The sequence below is a fragment of the Triturus cristatus genome, chromosome 2_2 (genome assembly GCF_964204655.1).
Source record: "Triturus cristatus chromosome 2_2, aTriCri1.1, whole genome shotgun sequence".
Lineage (NCBI taxonomy): Eukaryota > Metazoa > Chordata > Amphibia > Caudata > Salamandridae > Triturus > Triturus cristatus.
The window spans coordinates 608,537,094-608,564,551 of record NC_140582.1 but is presented as its reverse complement, the minus strand read 5'-3'; the positions used below and the strand labels follow the sequence as shown (position 1 = coordinate 608,564,551).

Below are 27,458 nucleotides of genomic sequence, written 5' to 3'. Positions count from 1 at the left end.
GGCGGCCCGTTTGGAGATCTTGGCACGACGGTAGAAGGGCCAGCATGTCCACCAAACAAGATGGCGACCGGGCGAAGATGAAGACAACCCGCCGTGGCACGGCGCACCAGGCCAATAGTATGGATCGCTATACGCTCCAGAAGGGTTCTCCGGAGACATCGCGGTCATCCCTGGTGGGCCCGACGGAGGCGCCTGCCCAACCGGTGGATCTGACCCTCCGGGACGTCATGGGCGCCATCGCAGAGATGAAGGCCTCAGTGGACCAGCGTTTCGATACCTTGGCGCAAAAAATTGACTCGGTCCTGGTGGATGTGGGCCTTGTGAGGGCAGACTTGTCAAAAACGAACGACCGAGTTGACTCCCTGGCCCACACCACAACGAGCCTCACTACGGACGTGGTGGCCCTCCAGAAGGAGGTGCGCCGGCTTGGCCAAGCGAGCGCCCTGATGGACCGGCGACTGGAGGATTCCGAGGGTCGGGCCCGGAGGAACAATGTTCGCATTATTGGTGTGCCGGAGGGCCGAGAGGCGGAGGCGGCAGATCTCTTCGTGGAAGAACTGATCCTGACCCATCTCCAGCCCCGGGGACTGAGTAAGCTTTTTGCGGTGGAGCGTGCCCACCGGGTCCCTGGGGGCCGCCCTAAGACCGGTGCCCCGCCGCGGCCTATTATTGCCCGGATTTTTAATTTCCGGGACAGGGACGCCATCCTCCAGACCTCCAGGCAACAGGGACCGGTCAGGCTGGACAACATGGATGTACACTTCTACCCAGACTTTACTCCGGCGGTCCAGAAGCAGCGACAGAGCTTTCTTGGTATTAAACGTCGCCTAAGGGACCTAAACCTCAAGTACTCAATGCTCTTTCCGGCTAAGCTGAGGGTGGAGGTGGATGGCCGTACGCACTTCTTCGACCGGCCCGAGGTGGCTGGGGACTGGTTAGATACTTTGCCTGGAGATCGGGGTGGGGGGGGCGCGGCTGAGGGGGAGGGTCCGCCGGATCAGAATTGAGGGGTGACTGTATAGGCCTTGCTCTGGTTATTGTTCCTTTACCATATATTGCTTTCGTATGTTCCCCTCCCATGGAGGTCGGGTGGGGTCTGCTGGGGGCTTCCCTCCTCCTCGGGGGGACTAGTTAGTACTTAGCTATGGGGCGACAGGCACACTGCACTTTGGGGGGGCTGTCTGGGCTCATGCAGGGGTGCAGGGAGGGGGGAGTTCTGTTGGGACCGGGGGGTGGGGGGGGTGTGTTGTTTGTTAGCACCGCAAGGCAAACCCGCAACTGTTTTGTTGTTTTTAAGATGCTCGGTGGGGGGCCACCGATTGTTTTACCGTATGATGGGGGGTAGGGATTTGATTGTGTTGTCCTGGAATGTTAACGGCCTGGGGGATAGGATTAAGCGTGGTGTGGTCCTGCAGTATTTAAAACGTATCTCTCCAGATGTTGTCTTCCTGCAGGAGACACACCTTATAGGTAACACCTTTCATGCAATGAATCGGCGGGGATATCGTTTGGCGGCCCACTCCGGCTTCACTTCGGGCTCGCGGGGGGTGGGTATTATGGTCAAGAACTCGCTCCCGTTGGAGATTGACGAGGTGCGCCATGATGAGAGGGGACGTTACACTGTTCTGGTGGGACGAATGGAGGGTAGAGTGTTTATCTTTATATCAGTGTACGTCCCGCCTGGGTTACAAGCCACTACATTTGCGGACCTGGGGCGCCTCCTCCTGGACCTCCCGGGTGGCCTGTTGGTGGTTGGAGGGGACTTTAACGCGGTTGCCTCTGGGTCTATGGATCGCCATCCCCCTAGGGACCTCCCCCGGGCACAGGCGTGGCTGCCCGGCCTTTTAGACACGCTGGGCCTGGTGGATTGTTGGCGCTTAAAGCATCCCGTATTGCAACAGTACACCTTCCACTCGGGGGCCCATGGTAGCCTCTCGCGGCTTGATTACATCCTTGTCCCGGCGGCCCAGGCAGGGAGGGTGGGGGAGGTGCGCCATTTGGCACGGGGTATCTCAGACCACTCCCCATTGTTGTTGCATTTCGATGTCCTCCCGAGGGGGGATGGCAGAGTGGCCCCGATCAATGCATGGTATTTGCGCGACCCCACCATTCGTGCCGACTTGATCAAATCCTTACAGCGCTATTTCGATGAGAATGTGGGGTCGGTCCCGTCTGCCATCTCCCTGTGGGAGGCTTTCAAGGTGGTTCTTAGAGGGGAGGCCCTCTCCTTTATTTCCAATGCCCGGCGGCGCGAGCGGGAGGAGGTGACCCGGGTTGAGGCCGAGATTGCAGAACTGGAGGGTGACCTGGGGAGCGGGGTAACAGACGCCAAGTTGCATGTTTTGCACTTAAAGCAGGCGGCCTATCGGGCCCTCGTCACGGAGGCGGCCAGGGGCCTCAGTAGAGAGCAGCAGGGGCGATTGTATGATGTGGGTGATAAGGCTGGCAAATTGATTGCGTGGTTGGACAAGAGGGAAAGAGCGAGCCGCGTGGTGCCTTTGATTGAGAGCGTGGATGGTGTGTGCGTCACTGAGCCGGAAGCCATTGTCTCCTGCTTCGCGGATTATTTCCGCGAAGTCTACTCCCCGGTTTCCCCCTGCTCGGAGGAAGATTCCCATGCCTTGCTTCGGGACATCGCACTGCCCTCCCTTACGGTGGAGGACAGGGATTCGCTGGATGCCCCGCCCACCTCGGACGAAATTGCCTCGGCTATTCGCTCGGTTGCATCCGGCAAGGCCATGGGCCCCAATGGTATTCCCATTGAGCTATACAAGCTACGCCCGGATGTGTTGGCGCCCCACCTGCGCGCGATGTTCCTTGCGGCCCACTCGCAGGGCTCCCTCCCGCCGGACCAGCGTCTGGCTACAATTGTGGTGATCCATAAGGAGGGGAAGCCCCGTGAGCGGGTCACATCCTACAGGCCGATTTCGCTTCTGAACGCGGAGCCCAAAATCCTCGCCAAGGTGTTGGCCAACCGGTTGGTTGGCGTGGTGGGCGATTTGGTCCACCAAGACCAATCGGGCTTTATACCACACCGCAACACGGCGCTTAATCTGCGGCGCTTACACGGGGTGCTCGCGCGTGTCCCATTTGTGCGGGAGCCGGCCATCTTGGCGTCCTTGGACGCCACCATGGCGTTTGATACGCTCGAATGGCCATATATTTGGGCGATGCTGGCGAAGTTTGGGTTCGGCCCGGGTTTCGTCAGCTGGGTCAAATTGCTATATTCGGGCCCGTTGGCGCAGGTGGTGGTGAATGGGCGAGTATCTGCCCCATTCGCGCTGGGGCGGGGCACGCGACAGGGTTGTCCCCTGTCGCCTCTCCTGTTCGCCCTGGCCATGGAGCCCCTGGCGGAGTGGTTGCGGTGGCACCCTTCTATCCGTGGTCTCCGCTGGACCCCCGAGCATGAGGACCGTGTGTCCCTCTATGCTGACGATATCCTTTTGTATCTCGCCTCCCCGCGCAAGTCACTGATCGTCCTGGTTGATGTTTTGCGCTCCTTCGGTCGCAACTCAGGCCTGGTCATCAACTGGGCGAAATCCTGTGTCTATGTGCTCTCCGGGGAGGCCCCGGTCTTGCCACGGGACTGTCCGATCCAGATTGCCTCCCAGGGTTTCCGATACCTGGGTATATATATCACTCTTGACCCGGAGGCCCGCTATGAGCGTAACTTGCTGCCCCCCCTCCAGCGTCTGAGGGAGGACGTAGTGCGCTGGCGGCGGCTGCCGCTCTCGCCGCTCGGCCGAGCGGCCTTATTTAAAATGATGTCCCTGCCGCGCTTCCTCTACGCCCTCCAGAATACCATGGACCTGGTCCCGGCACGCTACTTTCGCGAGGTGGAGGGCCTCCAGCGGCGCCTGTTCTGGGACGGGAGGCCGCGTATTGCTCTGGCTAAATTGACGCTCCCGTGGTACGATGGAGGGGTCGCCCTCCCGGACATCAAACGGTATTACTGGGCCTCCCAACTAGCTGCTATTAATCATGGCCTTTACGGGCCCGCCTTGAACCCGGCATTTGAGATGGACAGGACGCTTCTGCCCGGTGCCGATTATAATCGAGCGCTCTACTCTGGCGCGCCCGACTCCCGTTTGACGGGACCGACGCGTGTCATGGTGCGTGTCTGGCACGCGGCTAATGCAGCTATGGGGTGGAAGGACCGTTTGACCCGAGCGTCTCCGCTGTATGCATCTGAGAGGTTGGGCTCCCTGTGGACGTCGAAGGGCTTCGAGAAGTGGGACACGATCGGAATCAGCACGGTGGGAGATCTCTGGACGAGGGGGGGATTCAAAACTTTTGAGACGCTGCAGGCGGAGTTTCAGCTGCAGGGCAGTGAGTACTTTCGGTACCTACAGGTCCGCCATGCGCTGGGCTCCGTCTTCCCGGATGTTGCATCCATTCCGGAGTCTTCCCCCCTGGAGGACAGAGTGCTAGATGGCCATGTCCCGGACAGCACGATCTCCCTCATTTACAAAAAATTGATTAACGATAGATCGTGTCTGCTGACTAGTCTCCGCGAGGCTTGGGTTGCCGACGGGCTGGAGCTGGACGACGAGGATTGGATCTCCACGGTGGCCTCTCCGAAAGAGGTGGCCATCCCGGCTCGCCTTCGTTTCGTCCAGCTCAAGATCCTTCACCGGGTCTACGTGACGGGGCCAAGGCTTTTACGTATGGGTTTTGCCGGTGATGGAACGTGTAAGCGTGGCTGTGGTGCGTTGGCGACTTTCATGCATATACTGTGGGAGTGCCCGAAGGTGGAGCGATTCTGGCGTGGTGTGCATGAGGTTCTACGAATGGTTACGCGTGTCGCGCTGCTGCCTGAAGCGAGGAGATGCCTGCTGAATGTCTGGGAACCAAATGACTACTCGGTCCCGCAGGCGCGGTGGGTGACCCTGGGATACATGATAGCCAAGCGTGATATTGCCCAATTGTGGGGATCCCAGAGGCCCCCTGCGGTGTCGGCCTGGAAAGAGCATATGGATTGGTGTATGTTTCGTGAAAAGGTGGTGTATGTGGCGAGGGGTAAGCCTGGGGCGTGGATGAAACTCTGGGGCCCCTGGAACGCCTACCGCGGGGGTATTTGTGAGCCGCCGCTGCTACCGGCGGCCTCGCCGGCTCCGTCTCCCTAGATGGCGCCCCTCCCTTGGTCGCGGGCGCGCGGTCCCCCAGTCCCTGATCTACTCCCGTCCCCCTCTTCAGAATTTTGCTGCTGGTTGGGATCCCCCACTTATGGAGCACGTGTTGTCGCTTTGGATCGAGGGTTGCCTTGCGGTTGTGGTTTGTTTACGTTGTTTTGCTTTAAGAAAATGGAACCGTACTGTGGGCATGGAGTTGTGAGGCCTGCACCATTGATCACTCCTGTCTTCCTACTGTGCACCGCTGAGAAAGTTTTTTGCTGTATGTCTGTAATATGCTTTTGATGCTCTAGCGGCCGGCCGTGTGGTTGTAGGCCCATACCTGTAACTTCTATAAACTGCAATAAACGGTTTCAAAAAAAAAAAAAAAAAAAAAAAAAAGTAGGAGAAAGAATACTGAAGAAAGAAAATTGTGCTTGCACTTCTTACCCTCTCCTCTGATGATATGGTGAGTTTATCGCTGGATATTAAGCTGCACACCTGTTCTATTCCAAGGTTGAGAAATTCATCACCAGGAACAATATCAGAAAAATGCTGTTCTGTTCGTAGAGAAGATACAAACCATTGTTACTAACATCAGGTTACATAACTAAGTTGCTCATCAGTGCAGAAATGTAGTTATCAAATGCTAATTATTAGTAAGTTAAGAGAAGAACAGTCAAACAGTTTCTACCTTTTTACATGCATGATTCCAACAAAACTCAAATGTACAGCACAGAAAAAAGTGAGACAGACTTTGATGAATGAGTTTCTCTTTCCATTTGAATTTAAACTCTTAGCCCCAATTGGTGTGGAGTGGATGGCAATGTCTCCATGTGTCTCTTGAACATATGCTGATGGGTCACTCACTTTGCAGGAACCTGGTAGTACTTCCATATCTGTATAGAAGTGATTGAAGCAACACTTCATTGCTAGGAGTATAATGTGCACTTATTTCTGTGGGCTGGTTGTAGAATGGGCTGACTGGTCTACTGGGTCCTCAGGGCAGTGAAGGGATGTATTCCACTGGCCTTGTGGAAGACAGATCTCATAGTTTGAGATTGCCACTGTGCTGGACTTGGCCCTTTTTGCAGGGTCATCCCAGAACCTTTTGCCCTCCACCTGTATTTTTTCAGACCTGTTGTTGGTGGTTTTATCACTTTGGGCACGTTATCACTACTGATCAGTGCTAAAGTGCATGTGCTCTCTATGGTAAACTTGGTAAGATTGGTCTACACCTGTTTGGCATATTTATTATACCTATCAGTCCCTTGTACGGTGGTATCCCATATACCCAGGGCCAGTAAATTAAATGCTACTGGTGAGCTTGCAGCGCTGCTTGCGCCACCCACCAAAGCAGCCTTTCAAACCTGTCTCATGCCTCTGCCACTGCAGGGCCTGCGCGTGCAGTTTACTGCCGCTGGGACGTGGCACATAAAGTGGTTGCCACATCTGCAACTCCCCTTTTACTATATATAAGTCACCCCTAAGGTAGACCCTAGCTAGCCGTGTGGGCAGAGTGCTGTGTAGGGAAAAGGAAGGACATGTGCCTTAACTGTGTGGCATGTCCTGGCAGTGACAAAAAGCCTATAATGGTTTCTCACTGCTATGAGGCTGCCCTCTCATAGGTATGCATTGGTGATTCTCTGATAAGTGCTTCAGTGATAATTCCTGATCTGAGAGTGGTAGCGTGACCATGTTTGGTATGTTTGGGATGACAGCGAAAAATCCTGCTTATTGGTGAAAGCGGATTTATTACTAATTTTGAAATGCCACTTTTAGAAGTGGGCATTTCTGTGTGCTTCTGTGTCCCTGTGCCTCTGCTGGTTTGTGAATTGACTGTCTGGCTTTGGAGTGTCAGGGACAGGGGATGTCAATTCCCTTCAGACTGGCCATTGGGGGGGTTGCGGTATGACCTGCCTTTCCTGGGTTGAGTCGGACTGGGCTGAATACGCCTGGGCTGCACAGAAATTGGTGGGAGGAGATTTGCCTTGCACCTGAATATGCCTGGTCTGCCCTGAACAATTCTGTCTCCGACCCCTGCCAGGAATCTACACCAGTGAGGACATACCTGGTTCGGTCTGGGTTCAGAGACCTCTGCTAGCAGAGAATGAAGACTTTGTGGACTATAAGAGAAGGGGCTGTGACCCTATGTTGTCGGATGGAGCTTAGCGTGGGCTGGGAAGAAGACACTGCGTGGAACCAGGAAGAACCACCATTGAACTGGACTGCAGAAAGTGCTGACCTGCTGCATTTTGGGCTAGGGGAGGGACTACCACTCTGCCTAAAGAATCTTTGTGCTCACCTCCCTGGGGACACTTCTCTGGTGTGTCCTGTGATCTCCTATGGCTTTGTGGCTTGCCCTAACTGATTTTTGAAGGCGTGTGGTGAGCGCTGTGTTATTCACCTCTTGGCCTTCTTAAATGAAGCATGTGCAAAATGCTTTTGATTTTCACCCAGCGTGGTGAGAACTGGGGCTCTGAGATCACTCTTGACCTCGTGGCTCATGTTTCCATAAAGCGCCCCCGTGTGGGACGAAGAAAGCACGTGGTGAGCGTTCCTGTTGTTGGTCCCCGAGCCGAGAGAATTCCAAGCGGGCTCCTCCCGCGTTGTCCGGGCTGATCTCCATGTTGGACCTACTGCCGTTCCTGTGGGCTTTGCCCGATGTTGCAACCGCTGTGCCTAGGAGGAGAGGGAGCCCAGAGACCCGATCGACGTGAGGGAGTCCGGACGTAAGGCAGAGGCAACAGGCCGCGTGCCTGAGCCTGGTGGTGGGCGGGGCGAAGCAGGAAATGCGCTCTGACCGCAATGGGAGGAAAAGAGAACGGAGATGGCGCCCCGGGTCTACCCGGTGCTGGAGGGCCTGACCAGAGCACCTCCATTGGCCGCCTCCCACCAGGAGCACCAGGCCATTTGTTGTTGACTGCAGCGGACGGCCGCAACCTAACCTTCTCAGCCCTCCAGGGAGTGGTGAGTGGGGCTGCGCACTTGCGGGGGTACCAAGTGAGGTCTCCAGTACTCCCTGCAGTAGAGGCGCTCCCCCCTACCCTTGTGACATACTGGGGGGAGCTGAGGAGCCGCAACTGCCTTTCCGGTCCTGAGGGGCCAGGGCTGACTTCCCGTACTGATACACGTCGACCTGCCTGCCTGTCTCGGTCCCGAGAGGCCCCCATTTACTGGCACTCGAGTGTCTGTGTTAGATGAAAATTACTGTATTCCCTTTTGTAGGTGGGCAGGTGGCCCAGGAGCCTACGTGGAGGGAATAGGGCACCAGATACCATATTATAGCAGTGCAGGTGTAGCCCTTTATGCTGTTTATGGTGATATGCCTCTGCTGGCACTGCTATGATAAACCCTGAGTTGGTTATGGTATATCCGGCTGTAGCCAGGATGGATGTATGATCTAACCTGCCTGTTATGCCCTGATGTGGTGCTGGGGGTCATTTAATGCCCTGTGCTGGAATAACATTTGTGTGGTATTACATTGCCAAGGTTGGCACCCTATGCACTGTAATGGTGATCTGCATATGCCTAAGGTGGTATGACGTATTTATGATATTTGCCCTGCTGCAAGTATTTACTAAGGTGCACTACTAATTATATGTATGTCTAATGTGTTATGCTAAGTACAGTTCCTACCAGTAGTTACTGGGTGGGGATAACTGTGATGTTTATGACCGTGGCCCGATTGGCCAGCGATTTATGTAATCCCTGTGAAGTCATGACGAGTGCCTGGTGGCACAGTGTAATATATGTGATTGTGATCTAATGTGTTTTTATGGATAATACAAAGGATATTTTATGTAACATTGTATGGAGTTTCTTTTGTGGAGTGCCTAGTGTGTCACTGCTGTGTGAGTGTGTTGCGCAAATGCTTTACACATTGCCTCTAGGATAAGCCTGACTGCTCTGCCAAGCTACCAAGGGGGTGAGTAGGGGTTACTTTCAGTGTGTAACTCCCTTGCCCTGACTCGGGTGGTGGGTTCTGCCTTGCTTAGGTGCAAACCCTAGATAGGGCTATCCCTTAGAGAACTGGGTTCACCAGTCTTTCAAATAGCATGGTATGTGAAACAGCATTGAAGGCTGAGCTAAGGTTGAGTAGAATTAGTGCAGTCATTCTGACATTATCCAGAAGCCGTCTCAGATGTTCAGTGACTCCCAGAAGGGTGGATTCAGCACTGTGTCTTGCTTTAAAGCCCAACTGTGATGGATGAAGAAAGTTTTGCGAGTCCATGAAGGCAGTAAGTTGCGCATTAACATGTTTCTCCACGACTTAGGCAAAAATGGGAAAGCATCGAGATCGGTTCGAAGTTAGACCAATTGGAGAGATCCAAATTGGGCTTTTTTAAGAGAGGCAGTACCATGGCATGCTGCCATGCTTGAGGAATGATTCCCTCCTGTAAGGAGGAATGGAGGAGAACTGTCAGTAGTTGTATTAGGTCTGGACCCACTGTACGAAGTTTGGCCAGAGGAAGAGGGTCCGAGGAGAACCAGACTTTATGGACAGTAAGAGAATCTGAAAGAGAGGTGTCCAGAGGGGCAAATTAGTTCATTTTTGGAGTGGCTTGCAAAGTGCTGATATTATCTGCTATGCCAAATGGACAACCCCTCCTTGAGCGGGTGTTGGAGATCTTACCATCTATTTGAGATTCGGTTGTCAGAGCAGTCATGAGAGTGTTTTGCGAATGGCACTTAGTACATCGAAACGAGAATCCTCACTTTCAATGGTCTGAGCTGACTGACCCCGCTCGGTCAAATAGAAAATCTTTGTTTAAAAGAGACTTGCCAACCCTAAGGATCACATGAAATAAGTACAAGATGACAGAAGAATGAATCCAACAGTGACAGCTTATGAACCATACCAACGTCAGAAGGAGGTACATCTAGGATGTTAAAATCATATATACCATTGTGTGTTTGTATTGATCAAACACAGGAAGAAAACTGGAAAAGAGCGAAAATAATATGAAGCAGGAACATTCTGAGATGCATCACAACAGGGCCACAGGTTTTACGCCATTAGTAAAATGCAGCAAACCCCAACAGCTACTGTGGGATCACTACAGAAAATACATCAACATGTGTGGATCTATGTCATCAAACTTGACCCAGAGGAAAGTAAAACAACCAACCAAAAGGAGGAGCCATGCCACCAGGTCTGCAGCCTGAGCAGAAAGGCGCAAACCAGCTCGACCCCCTTTTGTCTCCTTGCATAATCTTGTTCCTTCCTTCCATCCATTCTTTCTCGCTCCTTATCTCCCTCTACCTTTCTCCTCTCTTTAAGTCTCCCTGTGCCTGCTACAATGAACCTCGGGGAGCTGTGGAAAATGACAGAGGCAGAAGAGTGGCCTTGGGCTTTCAAGGAAGCCACTAAGAACTACAGCCCACCGGGGAAATTCCTGTAGGAAAAAAAACCTGTCTGGCCCTGCATACCCCACAGTACTTGAGACACCCTCGCTTATATAGTCTGCTATATAAATGTCCTAAGTGACGTTCTGATATCAGTAGCGTCCACAACCTTCCTCTACGGCAAGAATTTATTGTACATGAAATGGAGAAACCCATTGCAAGTGAGTGACGTGTGCTACAATTTTAAGAGGGACCTAAGGGCAAAACCCCCTAAGCAGACACTTGACACACAACAACACAGTTGCTACCCTATAATAGCAAGAGGCTGGATGTGCTAAGACAGAAGGGTGCATGCTAATCACTATAGGACAACATGTGTTCATTTTTATTAGAGAAGCGAATAAACATTTGCATGGTGCTCCTTGCGTGATTTGAAGAGTAATAACTCAACATGAAACCTCATCCAGATAGTCGTACCCTCCATGTGCAGCCCAACTCGTGAGGATTTGGGTTATTACCTTAGGGTTTAGGTTTTGCTATCTCTTCAGGTTTACTTGCATTTATTGTTTGCAACAATGCCAGGCAGTGCTTCTCAAACTTCTATAAAAAGAACCTTATATATCACAATCCTCAGGTGTGACTTTCCTCATGTTCACAGATCTCTGCAGCTGGAATGAGGTAAGTGCAATTAGCTTGAACTAGACACAGGCATCAGTCTTGCACATCAGCGGAAGTGGGGGCGCTTGCAGGTTAATAATAGCTCCATTTCTTATTCATTGTCACTATGTGTGGATGTGAAAGGTTGTTAATGTAAAGTGTGCTTGTTAATCCCTAACACGTTATAATGAGCCGTGCAGGATCCAAGGCGCCAGGAGAAGATTAGTCACACACAGGCTGTTTTACAAGGGTACATTTATTTCAAGAAAGTGTGTGCAAGTTGTAAAACGTTGTGTAGCCAAAAAGGTATGAATTTGAAGAACATGCACATGCTAGTACCCTGCACAAGAATTCCTTAAGATGATCTATGCGGCAGAGATCACCTTTCAGATCTGGCTTCCTGGTCAACATAACAATTTTGCATATTGTATTTAGAGTTTTGAGGAGCGCCGCAGGCTGCTGAGTAGCCACATCAGTATGCTGATGTGAGGGGAGGAAGGCATATATAAAGATATGATTGGAATAATGACTGACAAATAATTAGGTGTGACAATGTCAATATTCAATACATCCCCAGGACTTTTTACATACATAGACAAAAACGCACACACACGCTCCCTTCCTCACTGTTTTGAAATACTTCAAACATGTTGATTATTTTATTAAATATAGTGTTTTCTCTCACTTAGTACCCCTCCCAATCTGGATCCCTGCCCCTTTAGCCCCTCTCTTACATACACTGTTTTTTAACATTACATGCCAGCATGATTGCTGGGAAATCGGAAGCTCACACCCCTAATCTTATTGACGAAGCTATGTCCCGGTACAACCCACTATGTAACCCCAGAGTTGATAGCTTTATAAACGGGGAGCTTGCTATGGTTCCCACTGAACACCTCAGCCTGGACCCATCCTAAGCACGTGGCCAGCAGGGTGAAGGTAGGGCAAGATGAGCCATGAGGCCGACATGGAGGACCCTAGTGAACGAGACGCAGGGTCTTAACTTGTATCTGAAGCAGGGATACCCCCTTCAGCCGGGGATCCATATGGCATCCTTCCTTTGATTCTGGGTAAACACACCTCAGGCTTTCATGATAAATTGTACATAATGCCTAGACCAGGCTCTGAATTGTCACGTTGTGTGATGTTTGGATTTTTGTAATGTGTAAGGTGGCCTGCTAGTGCTATTGTTTTTTTTTTCTCCAGGGATTTATATAGTGCAAGCTACTCACCCGGAATGGGTCTCAAGGCGTTGAGGTAGGGGGAGAAGCGGGGATTCCGCAGATTCTCGAGGTTCACTGAGTTCCATCGAAGAGCCAGGTCTTGAGGTCCTTTAGGAACTTGGGGAGCGATGCAGTCTGTCAGAGGTGGAGAGGGAGGGAGTTCCATGCCTTGGCAGTGAAGAGGGAGAAGGAGCGTGCTCCTGTTCTGCTTTACTTGATCCGAGGTACTGTTGTGAGGGAGAGCCGGGCCGAGCAGAGAGAGCGCTGGGGAGTGTGGAACACGAGGCGTTGGTTCAGGTTGGCAGGCCCAGTGTTGTGGAGGGCCTTGTGTGTGTGGGTGAGAAGCTTAAAGGTGATTCCCTTCTCAACGGGGAGCCAAAGTAGGGTCCGTAGGTGTTGGCTGATGTTGAAAACTAGTCTGGCGGCGGCGTTCTGGACGTTCAGGAGTTTGCGGGTGAGGTTCTTGTTTATTCCGGCATGGAGTGCATTACCATGGTCCAGTCTGGTACTGATGAGGGCGTGTGTGACAGTTTTCCTGTGTTCGAGAGGGGGATCCACTTGAGGGTCTTGCGGATTGTTATATAAATTGGAATTCATTTTCGTATAGGAATTTCTACATGGATTTAAACCTGCGTGCCCCCAGGCTAGAATGAGGCTACATTTCAAGAAACCAGTCTTGGCGCTTGTTACACGCTTTTGAAGCCTTTTCTGCTTTTCTATTTTTCCTGCATTTGGGAAGCATGAAAATCAGCGGCTCTGCATTGTCCGAGGCTAACTATTTGTGCAGCTCCAAATTTAGATTAGTCATAAGCCAATGATGCTAACGGCGGCTTCCATGAAAAATAAATACTGCATTGGCAATGTGATGAGTGTTTCACCACTCTGCAAAGGTGAGCAAGCAGTGTGTTGTGCGAAAATTGTACTTGACGGACACCCCCTTGCAGTACAAATTACTATGTGCAAGCAACACACCTAGGGCAAATCATGTAATATGTTAAATTGTGTATATACTATACATAGTGCACATAAGAATATTCCAGTTTTCCTATCGCCCGCTCTTGCGCCTCCTTTTATTTGCCACCAGTGCTTATGGGACACCAGATCACTCTATGTTAGTATCTCGGGGGGGAGTCCACAGGATGTTTCCACTTTTTAGCCTCATAATGCATACATTAACAGCGGGTTTAGACCTTCAGGCAATCCTCTCTCCAACAGCTCGAGAATAATAAAGTTACATGCAGCTCCAAAGAGAAGCGTGATCGCTGCCATGTTCAGTCCACACCCCTATAATTAGGTATATAGCAGGACTGCATAGCCAGCTGCATGCATAGAGCATGCTTCTGTTTCTCTTTGACACAGCAACCTGGAGTGCTCCGCCTATTCTCACGTGTACACTCTCGATTCATGTTATCCACCCTACCATCTACTGCTCTACCTAGCATCTATTGGCACTGCTATTAAACGCCCCAAACAGTTGTTCCTTCAAAGCAAGAGCTATAAAATGACGTAGCTGCAATGCCCTTCCTGATGGCCTAAATGAGTTACTATGAACAAAACAACGTATTTCAGAATCCAATTTTAAAACTCCTCCTAGAGGGACGGGTTGACCACGTGCCCGTACTCCCGAGGACGCTGCGGAGCCGCCTGCTGAAACAGGCGCTCCTATACTGTGGATTCCTGGCTCGAAGGGACACTGCAGAAGCAGACGCCGCTCCCGGGAGTTTCAGGATTCGACGCCCGCCACAAAACACATAAAAGCAGGGTTTACACTACCACAAACCAGCTGTAGGATGTTTTAAAAAGGCAGCTCAAACATTACAGATCGAGGTCTCTGGCATGCTAATGCAAGAGTGTATGTTAAAGCATAAACTACAATTCTGTGAACTATCTACAACCGAGGATGAATCAACATCCGCTAGTAATCCGAAGCGTCTATTTATACTTATTCCTCTTCTTTTTATGAGTCACCGAACTAATGTTTTATTTGTCATGCCTAGCTAGCCTCCTACCAGTGATACAATTTCCTAATGAAGCATTCACGAGCACAAACATTTCTAAGTGCTCCCCACTGTGTGGCTTGGAAGGGGGGTGACAACAGCACAGAGACAACTGATGCTTCGACTTTTGAATGGTCACTAATTCTACACAAGTGAATGAAAACAATTAAGACATTGGGTTATTGGTTTCGGGGGGAGGGAGGGGGGAGGAGGTTGGAAGCCTCACTCAGGCACCAATCACAATGCTTGTCATGGTGAACCACAAATAGTCACCAAATTAGTGTCTCCAATACACGTCTGGGGTTAGGTGACAGCTACACTTTGTGCATTACCTCTAGACAGCCACAAGTACAGGACACCCAGCTGCATCTGCATTCATCTGCATACTATGGGTCTTCCTGGGCAAGAGGGAGGGGAAAAGCTGACACATGCACCTGCATAGGTGGTGGCCTGGCCAAACACTGATTTACCCACCACAGATAGGCTGGCAGACAGAGCTGGGCTGAAAAGAGACTGGTGCACCCCAAAGGCATTGTTTTGTAGTTACCTCCACCTCAAGGACACATTTAAGCATATAAGTATTGGGTCTATGACCCCTCTCACTAGTTCACTTGTGTCCTAATGAGACTCGGCCAAAAAAGAGCTGTGCTACAGGAGGGACTGCCACTTTGGTAGCTGCTTTTCAGTCTTGGCCTGCTGCCTACGGATTGCTGGGCTACAGGAGGGACTGCCACTTTGCTATGTACTCTGCTGGGTTGGGTTCCTGCCTCTGACCTGGGCTGTAAGAAGGACTGGACCCGTTCTCTACAACCTTTTGCTACCTAAGTAACTCCAATGGCTTGTTGGCTTGCCCAATGTTCAGGAAATCTGAGGTCCATCAAAGATTTCCTTTGCACAAATGACCGCTGCTATGCTCTGCTAATCTGGAGTCTGATTCTGCTTGACTTGCCTTCAACCAGTCCTGGGTCATCGCAGTGTGTCGGCAGCTGCGTTTGGGCATCCAAAGGCATCAGCGTGATGCACCGACCAAGAACCGCCATGTCTGCCTGCTCAAGCGCAGACCTTTGTGTTTGTCGAGTGTGCCGAAGCTGCAACGCCCAAAGGAAATCCAGTGAGTCCACTCACACTCTGCATGTATTAAGGAAAAACGGACGTCTGCTCTCCATGACTCCAATGACCGCATAATATCCAGCAAGGGTAGACTCCAGCAACACAGGTCCTGATCCTGAAGCAGACAGAACTGCTGCAATCTCGCTAGAATTATACTAGCTGGGTCTGGTGGCTCGATGGACTGGGGTCTGTGTTTAACCTCATGGTCACAGGTTCTAATCCTGGTGGGTCCACTCAGCCTTTCATCCACCTAAGGTCAATAAAATGAATACCGTTGAGTTGATTAGAAATAAATAGCTGTTATTCAGTGCTAAGATACTTTCGGGTAAATGTGCATTTTACAAAATACACGGTATGTTATGCACTTTGGGACTTTCGAGGTCCCTGCCACCAACCTGTGCTTTTGAGGGAGGCCTGAACGGGGCGAGTAGATCAGTCTCATGCAAACTTGACATTGTATTTTAACTGTAATAACTTTGGAAGCATTGCTTCACGCTGACCCAGGGAGAAAGTCTGTTCTCGATCCACAGTGTGGATCGTTGTCATTTCCCCAGCATAACCGTAAACAATTACTGAAAGCGCAAGGGCTCTTTCAGCTTTGTACATTCTTGAAGTATTCGCAACTTGAGATTCTTTAATTGGATTCTTATTATTTTAATCTTGTTTTGAAGAGTAAAAAAGATTCTATTTTCATACCTCATTGTGGATTCTTTCTTGTGGTGTTTTCACTGTGTTACTGTATCTACTTATGCACAACTGCTTTACGCATTGCCTCTTATGTTAAGCCTGACTGCTCTGTGCCAAGCTACCATAGAGTGAGCACAGGCTGATTTTAAGAATGTGACTGACTTACCCTGACTAGAATTAAGGACCCTACGTGGACAGGGTTCATACCTCTGCAAGCCCACATGTAGGGTACACATGAGCCCTAACTTGTCTCTTAGTTCACTAATAGCATTGTCATCAAGGAGTGGGCGGGAATATTTCTCAGTTCACGTTTAAAAACTCTTACTTCAAATAACAATATTACTAAAGTATGATGTGTCATTACCAGAGAGTACCTTTTCCATTGAAATGGCCACAAAATTTCCCAGTGACAAACGTTTCTCTGATAAAACTATATAGCGTACACGCGATCAATGTGTGTAAATTGGGTTTCAGCAAATGTATTTGATTTGTGCATCACCAAGTAAAGTGTTCTGATTTGTTTTGATCCCAATACAATCTTTGTTTCCATCTCATTTAAGAATTACAAATAAATTGCTTTCCTAACAGGCGATATCTTTTAAAATATTTGTACAGTTCGCTTACAAGCTATTTAAATTTTGTGTGTTGTGTTACATCTTAAAATTTCACACTCCAGATACCCAAATACAGTCCACTTTACAAAATCCTTTAACTTTGCTGTTAGACAACGGAAAGTAAACATTAATCTCCAGAGTAAATTAAGCAGCAAGTTGTAAGAAGACAATATTGACATTTGACCTCTCTCACAGCACATTGACAAGCTAAAAACAAGATTTAAAGGCATCTTTATTGCCCATTCACTTGCTGAATTACAAAACACTTTTACTTTGTCAGTATGAGCTCTCTCACCAGAACAGGCCAGTAAGCAATTAAAATAGCCCAGCCTGATAAAAATGACTCATCATAGCGAGTGGATTTTTTCGAGGGCCATTCGAGGGGCGGGGGGCACTGATTCAGTTGCTGACACAAAGGTGCCCTGCAAGATGGCAACAGTCATAGGGCTTGGGGAGTGCAGCAGAGGCAGCATACTGTCTTGGGGGTGCTACTGCTAAGAAAGATCCAGGCGGAGGAGCGGCACCGGATGAACAAAATAGGAAAAAATGGGAGGGGTCGTGCGTGGATCCCTTTCCCCAAAAATATTGTCCTCCATAGGGACCCAATCCCCAAAGGAATTATGCATTCAGTCTGTCCAAGGGCCCCTATCTCCACGGATCAAAGGAAATGGAGCACCACCGCACCCCTGCAGCATTTTGCTCCTGGGAAAGTTACACCTAAAGAGCATTGCAGTGTGTCTACCCCCGCACCTGTTTCTGGGTGGACTTACCAGCCACTCTAACCTAAAGAATTCAGCAAAACTATTGCTTCAGCTGTTAATAGTTACTTCGGAGACTATTAAACTGCACACGAAAACATATTCTGAGACTATGTTAAATTCATTGTTTACTAAATAACATCAATTCTTGGTGGTTAAGGAACTTTCCTTGCAATAAGCTACCCGAGTAGAAATTAACATCGTTCTACTACAAGGTGTCCTGAAAGTGAATTATCTCATATAAAGAGAAATAATTCATAATAAGAGAAGTTGAAATCCAATCATAATAGTATAATATAAAATCTATAACTTTCAGTTTTGAGACAAAGAATAGTATCTGCATATTCCCAGATTCCTGTTATCTACGTAAGCAACATTATTAAGGAGGATTGCACACCAAGGCAGTTAATCAAGCGAAGGAGCCAGAGCACTGGGGCCTGATGGACAACAGAAAAATAGACAAAACCTTGAAATTAAAATCCAGCATGAGTGCATAGCACACAAAATCAACCAGTTTGTTGGCCAACAGAACAGATCCCAGCTCTTTGTCTTTCTATTTCTGTGGCTTCATGTACAACGATGAAGTGCTTTCGGTAACACTGCGAATTATGTTTATTTAGCTGATGCTCTGTGTATTTGCAGAATAGTACTGACCGCGCATATGGACATCTATCTACACACAATAAACAATGTACTTGCTCAAGATAAATATGTTTCTAGTTTGTTTAAAATTCAAGTACTAGCAAATTGTCACTTTCCAAATTTGTACCATGTTTTGACCAGCAAAAGGAGAGACTGCCTAAAAAAAACACATAACAAACAAGCATTTTCATAGCCAATAGGTCTCGCTTTTTTAGCCCTTATGAGTGTTTAGAATACAGCACATTATCCTGGGCAAGAGCAAACCCGCATATTTTATTTATTTAATTAATTATTTTTACAAACGCATAATAGCCAATAATCTTTTAAAGACAATAAAAAAATATTGACATCTAAGGGTCCTGCTGCCATTCAAATGCCAAAAAAGCACGAGGAACAAAAACCAGTGAAGCTTGCACAAACACAAGCTTGCATTTTATACTTTTATTGAAGCCCCTCAGCCAGTGAAAGATGATTACCATTACAAGATTTAAGCCACTTTGAATCATAACTGGCAGAACCAGGGGACGCTATGATTACTTTAGGAGAACAGTTGAAAGAGGCTGCAACAACACACAAACTGAAGCTTTTACCAGTTGACAGCCTGGTAGACATACAACACTACTGCTGGTTTAATAATCGTTTAATAATACTTTAGACTGCTCCCAAATATTTTTAAAGTGATTTCTTCATCTGTTTGTTGTTTAAAATTTATAATTCAAAGGGGGAAATTCTGTACTGATTACTGTCTTACGAAGTGAAAAGTTGACCACCCTACTAACCATAACCAGTATTCTTCCCCAACACTTGCTGTCTACGGTAGTTTATTAAAATACTAAAATATTTATAAAGTGTTGAGCTTTTCCTAAAGGTAAACCAGGCATCTGTTTTTTTCCGTATTAACAATTTTTTGGGGGGATGAATATATACGCATTGGTCGCTGTCATTAACTCCGCTCATGATTCCAGCTCCAAATCCTGCCCTCTTCCTCTTTAATTTTCTCGCAGTAATTTGTTTTCCACTCCCAGCACTAGCCCTACCATGCATTGTGCATAGTGTTTCTCTATGTAGTGAGTAGTATTTTTGCCACTGTGTGCAATGTGTTGTTCGCTATGCAACGGGCAGGCTGTCTTTGGGGTAGGTTTATTATCTCTCTTTAATGTGTGATGTGTCCCTCGTTACATTATTGTATTGTACTGTAATTGCATTTATATAGTGCTTACTACCCCTGACAAGGTGTCAAAGCGCTTTTTCGGCGAGTAGCACCTACTCCGGAACCCATAAAAGATTAGTGTTGAATTAGTATAGTGAAATATGAAAGTAATTTGAGTGGTGGATAGGTTACTCAGTAATTTGGATTTAGAAGGATAGCGGAGGGATAGAAGGGGGAAAAAGGTTGACATTTATATAGCGCTTGTTAGCCCGGATGGGGTGTTGAACAGCTTTTTTGGCAAGTAGCACGCTACTCTGAAACCCATAAAGGATTAGTGTTAAATTAGTATGGTGAAATATGAAAGTAATTTGAGTGGTGGATAGGTAAGTCAGTTATTTGGATTCAGAAGGATAGCAGAGGGATAGAAGAGGGAAAAAGGTTTGCATTTATATAGCGCTTGTTCCCCGTGGTGGAAGTTTCCCGGCCCAAACCCCTTCCTCTTTACCTTCTGCAGCTTATCCTACTGCATCTCTGCAGCTACAGTGCCATTGCCAAGTTGGAGTGCTGACTAAGAAGCTGGTGCATTAAACGCCTAGGATGCAAACGTAAGATAGAGCTACCAGTGCAGTGGCCATCTTAGACAGGAAACTGCTTGTGGTGGTAAAGCTGTGCTAAGAGACAAGCTGGAGCTCTGACCGGAAGTGGGTGCATTACATGCTTAGGATGCAAATGAAAGAGAGAGCTACCAGCAGGGGTGTGGAATTTAATAAAATATCTACTTGTCCATGGGGCAGGTTGCTTCATAAATCTACTTGTCCTGAAACAAAATCCACTTGTCCCTTTTGTGCCAAGTAATGTGTCGACAAATTACGGCAGCAATCTCATTAAGCAAGAGTTCTAATAAAGCCTCTCTAATTAGGCCAGGGCTTGTACCATAGTAGGGTTTGAATACTAGAAATTCCCTTATGTTGCTACATTTCTGCAGGTCTACATACTGGAGCTGAAGGTAGTGGTAAGCAATTGTTCAAGAGTTGGAAGGAGTCTGTGCAAACCTACTAATTTGCATGTTTTAAGGGTTTTCACCAACTCTTTTTTAATCTTTTCCCATACTGAAAAAGGTTGGAAATGTACTCCTGGCAGTGGCAGACGTTAAACTTCTTCAGGGTTGGGAAAAAAGTGGTTGGAGGAAAAGTGAACTTGAATCATTCAGATTTTCACATGAGCAAATCTACACAAGCACATTTGCTCATGCTAAAATGCAGTTCACAAATATTACAGTACTATTTCTTGGCCTACTTCTGTAAATTCTTGTGAATTCACGGAGACTGTATATATGCACTTAATGCATGGATATATACCGTGGATGCACTTTTGAGACTTTCTTTAAAAATTGGGCCTCTAATTAGGCCTGGGGTTAACCATGACCTTTTGTGTTTAGTAAAATTATGTCTCTCTCTCTCTCCTTCTTTCGGTCTATCATCTGGCTTCACTGTGAGTGACAGTATTCTGCTCTATTACAACCAGCATATTGGCACACAAAGTAGTTTTGTTCAGAGCCTGGAAGTGCTGTGGCAATGTGTGCTTTTTGAGACCAAAAACTGTTTTTTGCTTTTGCCAATGCTTGTTAGAATGGCGAGAGCCCTGCAGCTCCCACACAGATATTGTTTTACAAAAAACAATGCCTAAACAAGTCACGCATTGACAAAACCAAAAGCCTGACCACCAATTTCAGACCTACTGGCTTTGCCAATGCTTGTTTATTTTTGTTTCCCACAATCCTATTTTAACTGGTTACACTGATTTCCATTATGAATATTTTTGGGAAATACAAGCATACATCAACATGTGACTAAATAATGCTGCAAAGATAAGGTACCTAAAATCTTACAGTAGTTTAGCAATATATTTTTTTCCTGCTTGCATTTTTTTGTGAACATTTTATTTTGAAAGCAAAGAATCATCACGGTTGCTTTCAAGCTTCTGCAAATATTTGCATATAATCAGAGAGCATTCTGGGAGCATTATACATAGCCTCATATTACTAAACTTTGAAAACGTGTGTACACGTTTATACTGGAACCACCGTCAGTAGTGCAGGCAGAGCTGACATTTAATTTTAGTGCTCACCCTAATAATAAAGGCTTTGCATTAATGAACCATAACTAAAAGTTTGAACAGTGTTAACACATGGACACACATATTACCTTAACTTTAGACAATGCTCTTCCTTGATCCATAATGTGGTATTGTAAACTGGCAGCTAAAGGGTTTGTGCTGTAGGGGGTTGGGCCTACTTTTCCCAAGGACAAAATAGACATTAAAACTTGTTGCCCTTGACCCCAAACAATATGTCCCGGGCGTCGGGCTATAGGAATTCCACATCCCTGTACCAGTACAGTGGCCATCTTAGATAGGAAAGCTCGTGGTAGATTTCATTTAATAAGTAAAAGAAGAATTAAAGGCGTGCTCTTCAGAGCCGTTGCCAAGAGACTATCTGGAGCTCTGAACCAGAAATGGGTGCATCAAACGCTTAGGATGGAAACGAAAGAGACACCTACCAGTGCAGTGGCCATCTTAGGAAACTGCTCATGGTACTTTTCTCCTAATAGGTGAAAGAAGAATAAAGTCGTTTTCTTCCAGGTTGAACCAAAAATGTATAACAAAGAACCACTGTGTTATGAAATCATATCACTGCAGCCAATCCATGTGCACTGAACAGAACTGGGACATGCCTATTGGCTGTCAAGTCCCCATGTGCCTCTGTAGTGTATAAACACTGTAAAAGCTAAATGAGTTAGCATCTGAGAGGGTGCAGAGTAACATACAGAGCTGCCGACTTTGGGACTCGGGAACCGGGTTTGAGTCTTGACGTCGACTCTCCCCTTGCCTACAAAAAATATGCTGATCAGAACAAATAAAATTAAGCAATGGTGAATCAAAACAATGGAAATAAAATTACAAATGATGATCCCTACTGGCAATCGTTGAACTTTCTTCGAATTAACGCATACAGGAAAAAAAAGCCCACATCAAATGAAATAAAAAGTGTACTGAACAAACCATAAATAAACAAAAGAGCAGGGGTACAAGTAACAGGGGCAGTAGCCATAAAAGTGCAAAGAAAAGAAAAGAAAATAATTTACAAAGGCATATGAAGGAAATAAATGAAAAGGGATGGGTGTGATGAAAGCCCATAGAGTAGATACAGCATGTCTCAAAGAGACAGCACATGTGCTGCCTAGGCGAGACCAAAAAACTATTAATGACAATCCCAATCTATTCCACCACATGCTTATAAGGATGATATAACTATTTGAAAAACACACAGGTAAAACTGTCATGAATTACATAGTTTAAAACATGACAGACTCAGAACATTATGATATACGACAAACACATGTCAAGAAAGTAAATATTTTCAGGGATTCATTCTATTGTAGACATGGAATATTAGAAATAAGACAACATTTCAGTTACAGAGTCAGCCGCTTGTATATTAAAGTAAAAGATTCTAAAGCTCTCAAGCAGCTTTTTTTCGCACTGCTGACACATTCTCTGAGCTTAGTAAAACTCTAGTTCCAGTGATCTTCAAATGCAGCTGTTGGGGAACAAGACCTAATGATATGTGATTAGTGACTGTAATCAGGATTGACTCAGATTCGGATTATGAATCTTTTGGATAGATATCGAATAGCTGGCAGCCAACCAAACTACAGGATTTGGTATTGTCATTATCTCTGATTTACAATTATGCTACAATCACTTGATGCAAGTAGCTGAACATAAGACCTTCGGCTCTAGACCCTGCAAGCACATGAAAAGCAGGATACTGAACAGCTCCAACCACCAGAGGCTAGTCTGAAAACTGTACAAAGAAAAAATACCCCAGAAAAAAAGCTAAATATAAAACTGAAAAAGCAAGAATAAACCCTAGTAGAAACAATGCAATGTCATGAGATGTGCAAATGAGGCATTAGTTTAGTGATTACTAATCTTTAACAATGTGGTGGCATTTCCTAGAGGATTACACACTCCCATTAAATGCTGGCCTCATTATTCTCCTAGTTTTTGTCCAGAAGGAGTAAGAGGAACACTTCACTTAATTGACTAATTAGAATTATGACACGATTAGAGGTGGACTATGGGAGTTGTGCAGACATTCACCCACTTCTATTGTAGGCACTAGATTTTTTTAAATACTTACACAAAACATAATTTTTAGAAAGTATATTTTGTAATTAATTTTCTAATAAATATTAGTACGTCTACATTTGTACTTTACTCCTTTTCTTTCTAATACTTTTTAACACAGAAATCTTGAGAAACCACCCCTCTGATAAAGCTGTAAGAAGGTCAATGAAACTACCACTTGTTTGAAGGAAGAAGAAAGCTGACTTTTTAGGAATTAATCAATTACTGCTGTGTTAAATCTAGTGGTTCAACGTTCAGTTTTGTCTGTGAAAATAAATCTGATTCACTAAGAAAAGTGCAACTTTATGAATGGTAGGTTGTGAAATGCAAGGGGAAACTACATGTATCTCAAGCTGGAAACAGTATAAATACTCAGGGTAACCTATAGTTCCAAACCAAATCTACCTTCTCTGTGGAAGGCAGATAGACTTTTAATGGTAAAGGAGAAGGCTGCCTCCCTTCATTTCACTGGTGGCCTGCTCGAAATTAGACAATCCAAACGCACAGAGGTACTTACAATATATATAATAACCAATACCCAAGGTTTCATGGGAAAGTGAGTCTTTCCTCTCCAAATACCATGCCCCACTGAATGGCACTGCCTCAACCTGCCATCTGCTGCATAGCCGAACACCGATCAAGAAGACGGGAGGGACAATGTTTCTCAGAGAGGGTGAACCAACACATATTCTGACCAATTTCCCAGGAGGGAAATGGGGTCGGAATGCAGTTGGATAACAGGACTCACTGCTGGGCATGTTTAGAAACTCCCTCCCTATTGTATGAGAGGTATTTTGCAGATCCCCAACCAAGAGGGTGAAATCCTACTGACACCTTCTATCCATCTCTTTTTAGGATACACAGAAGGAGAGAACAACCCAAGAAAGACATTAAAGCATTTCATGGAAAATTCCAGAGAATTAGACTAAAGAGGTTGTGTATGGAATTATTCTAAAGGAGACAGTAATAGGAGAGACTCTATTTTGTTTTCCTATATTCAAGACTCGTTCTGCAAATTGTTGCAAAAAGAAGACAACGAGGCCTGCAAGGGGTGGCGTAATTACATATCTGCATATACTTCCGCAAAGTGGTAACATCGCAACTACTGGTCCTTACAAGGACAGAGGCTGCAATATCAACAAGCATTTGCAATGTAATAGGTCTCACATTTTTTAGAGTCAGAGCTATTGGTGTTGCAAATGTAAATGCGTTTTACCTATCTGTTTGGGAGTGGAGAGGTTGTATGTGATGGCAATAGTGTGTTTTACAATGAATCTAAAAGGAAGCACGTTGATTGTGGGATCTGGTGTTTGGCGCATGTCACTGGGATACAGTCTAAAGCAATCCCGGCTTTCCTTTGTAAATCAATACTATGCAGCCATCAAGGACACAATAAAAATGTTCTATCATAAAAAGGGAAATGCCGGGTATGGACATATTGAGTCCAAGAGAACAGGAGGCATCAGATCATTTTACTGATGGCTATTTTATAACGCTAAGCAGCATGATGGTGCTAATCTCACCTGGTTTCTAACACCACGTTGAGCGGTTGCCATGAATCTGGTGGGATACCCGCCATGGATCCACGATGAGCAGAATAACACAGAGAAAACCACAGCTTGTAACATGTAGGTCTGTGGTTGGTGCTAAGAGTGCAAGCAAAACACCTCCAGGTTGCTGTTAGACCCCGTATGTATGGCGGTCCATCCTAATGAAGATTTAGCAAGTGTGAAGGCATAAATTCCCGAATGTAAGGCAGTCCATCCTAATGAAGATGCACCAAGTTAGTTTGAGAGTGCAAACGTGCTCAGATGTAAGATGGCCCACCATAAAAGGGATGTACCAAGTGTGAGGATGTAAGCACCAGGATGTAAGTGGGTCCATCCTAATGGATATGTAGACCGTGTCAGAGCGTTCCCGTTGGCAGACTGTTCATCCTAATAACTATGCACCAATCCTGAGGTTGTGAGTGCGGTCCTCTACCAGCTGGCCATCTCTTTGAATGTGTGGGTAATGGGAATAATGTGCCTTGATCCCACCTCCCACAAGATGGTCTTAATGCTACCCCACCCTCCACCTCCTGAGCCTGCACTTTCTCGTCCACAGCCACCACACTTTGCGCTCCATCCCTGAGGAAAACGCGGGATGAGTACAATAATGAATTAACAGTTTGCTGCTGCTGGGGGTGCAGGTAATTATGGCAGCCCTGGCCCTGTGGCCCTCGGACAGCTGTCCTGTGGGCCACTCAGCTGGCAGCCAGAGATGGGAAGCATGCAAATGACGGGCAGCTGCTGAGTGGGTGAGTGGAGAATACAGGCTGGACAGTGAGACTTGAGCTTCTCGTCACAGGGAGGAGAGAGACATGCAACTGTGAGGGGGTTGGGAGAGGCGGAGAAGGGTAGAAAAGAGAGAGAGTGAAAGAACGATTGGCCGATAATGATAGAGGCAGCGTTAAAGGGAAGAAAGATGGAGAAACATTAGAAGAATAACAAAAAGTGAGGGAAACATGGAACTTAAGAGATAGAGCCTGCCCGTCTCCAGATGGAGATCGAGGGAACAATAGAACATTCGAGAAGGAGATAGTGAAAGAGATAAAGAGTAGAAGGGGCAGACAGGAGATAAAAGAAATGGAGATAGTGTGAGGCAGGAGATACGGCATACAATTTAAAGAGAGAATCTTACAGACCGAGAGAAGGAGAGAGAAGAGGGGAGAGAGAGGGAGAATAGGAGAGCAGAAAGGAGGACACAAAGAAAAACGAGACAGTGTACTGCATGTTACACACAGTCACCACAGCAGGTTCATTTACCCACTAATTTAGCGCACCAGCCCCACATTAGAGCGATGCTTTGTTGCGCTGCCCGTAACTGTAATGCAATATACATTATAACCCACAGCGTCAACTGGTTAGATAGACGGTATGTGACGTAACGAACAGAGATGCCAATATGTTGCTGGGGAACCAGGTTTGAGTCTCAGTGTCTGCTCCACATCCTGTGATTCTGAAATGTACCCTTGAGTAACGGAGCTGGTACGTATGTTAAGCACTCCAGTACCTTCGGTCAAGTTTGTGCTATATACAAAAGTGCAAAAAACCCAAGAAAGATGAGAAAACTAAAGTAGTGCTTTATTGGCAAACCCTGTAAAGTAATGAAATACCAGCATTTGTAAAGCTCACAGCTACCTTCGGAGAGGTGTCCCGACACTGGGGGCCATCGGGAACATTAAGCAAGCTATAGCCCAGAGTCACATGGCGCTGGGCTAACCTGCCGCCAGCCCCGGGGATCAAACCGTGAACCCCGTGGTCCAGAGTCAGGCACCCTGGCCGCTGCGCCACACCTATTCCACAAGTGGGGCTAACGTGTAACGTGATGCAGAGTAGTGTGCCTTTAGAGCGGTGTCGGAAATGGTTCTTAAGGAAATGAGAAGTGGAGTGAACATTAGCACGAAGGACATAAAGGTTTATAGTGAACTTATACAAATTTAGATCAGCTAATCTGACGCAGTGAAGTGGGATCACTGGAATGAAGTGATGAAAGCAGCGAGCAGCAATAACGGGATGGAAGGAGGGGGTGCTTCTGCGAGAGAGGCAGCATATGACCAGAGATGGCCAACCATAAGAAGCAATCAGTGATGTGCCGGGAGAGGAAAAACAAGCACCCAAAGGCAGGACAGATAGACACTATTGACCAACCACAGTAAAGATAATTTCCAAAAGGCAAGCCAACCAAGAAGCGCTGGACGGAGCTTAAATCCCGTATTCTGAATACAACATGTCTCCAAGAGACAGCGCAAGTGCTGCCTAGGCGAGACCTAAAAATGCACCACATTGTGAAAGATACATTGGGTACGCATCCAACCGTCCAGGTGCCTGTTCGCTTCCCAACATGCCCACAGTTGTCACTTGTACAGTAGAACATGTTCCCCACAGAGCTTCCACTATAACTATGGCTGCTGGTTGACAGTTGGTA

The 27,458-nt window shown here is 47.0% G+C and overlaps 1 protein-coding gene and 1 long non-coding RNA gene across 2 annotated transcripts in view; one reads left to right on the top strand and one right to left on the bottom strand.

Moving 5' to 3' along the window:
• Positions 1-27,458, bottom strand: part of KLHL2 (kelch like family member 2) — a 506,272-nt gene that overhangs the window by 160,061 nt on the left and 318,753 nt on the right. The window contains exon 6 of the mRNA XM_085641784.1: positions 5,562-5,671. Within this exon, the coding sequence (XP_085497910.1) occupies positions 5,562-5,671 (110 nt within the window). The remainder of the gene's footprint in view (positions 1-5,561; positions 5,672-27,458) is intronic.
• LOC146862576 (uncharacterized) overlaps positions 1-27,458 on the top strand; it is a 276,686-nt gene that overhangs the window by 235,986 nt on the left and 13,242 nt on the right. The window lies entirely within an intron of this gene.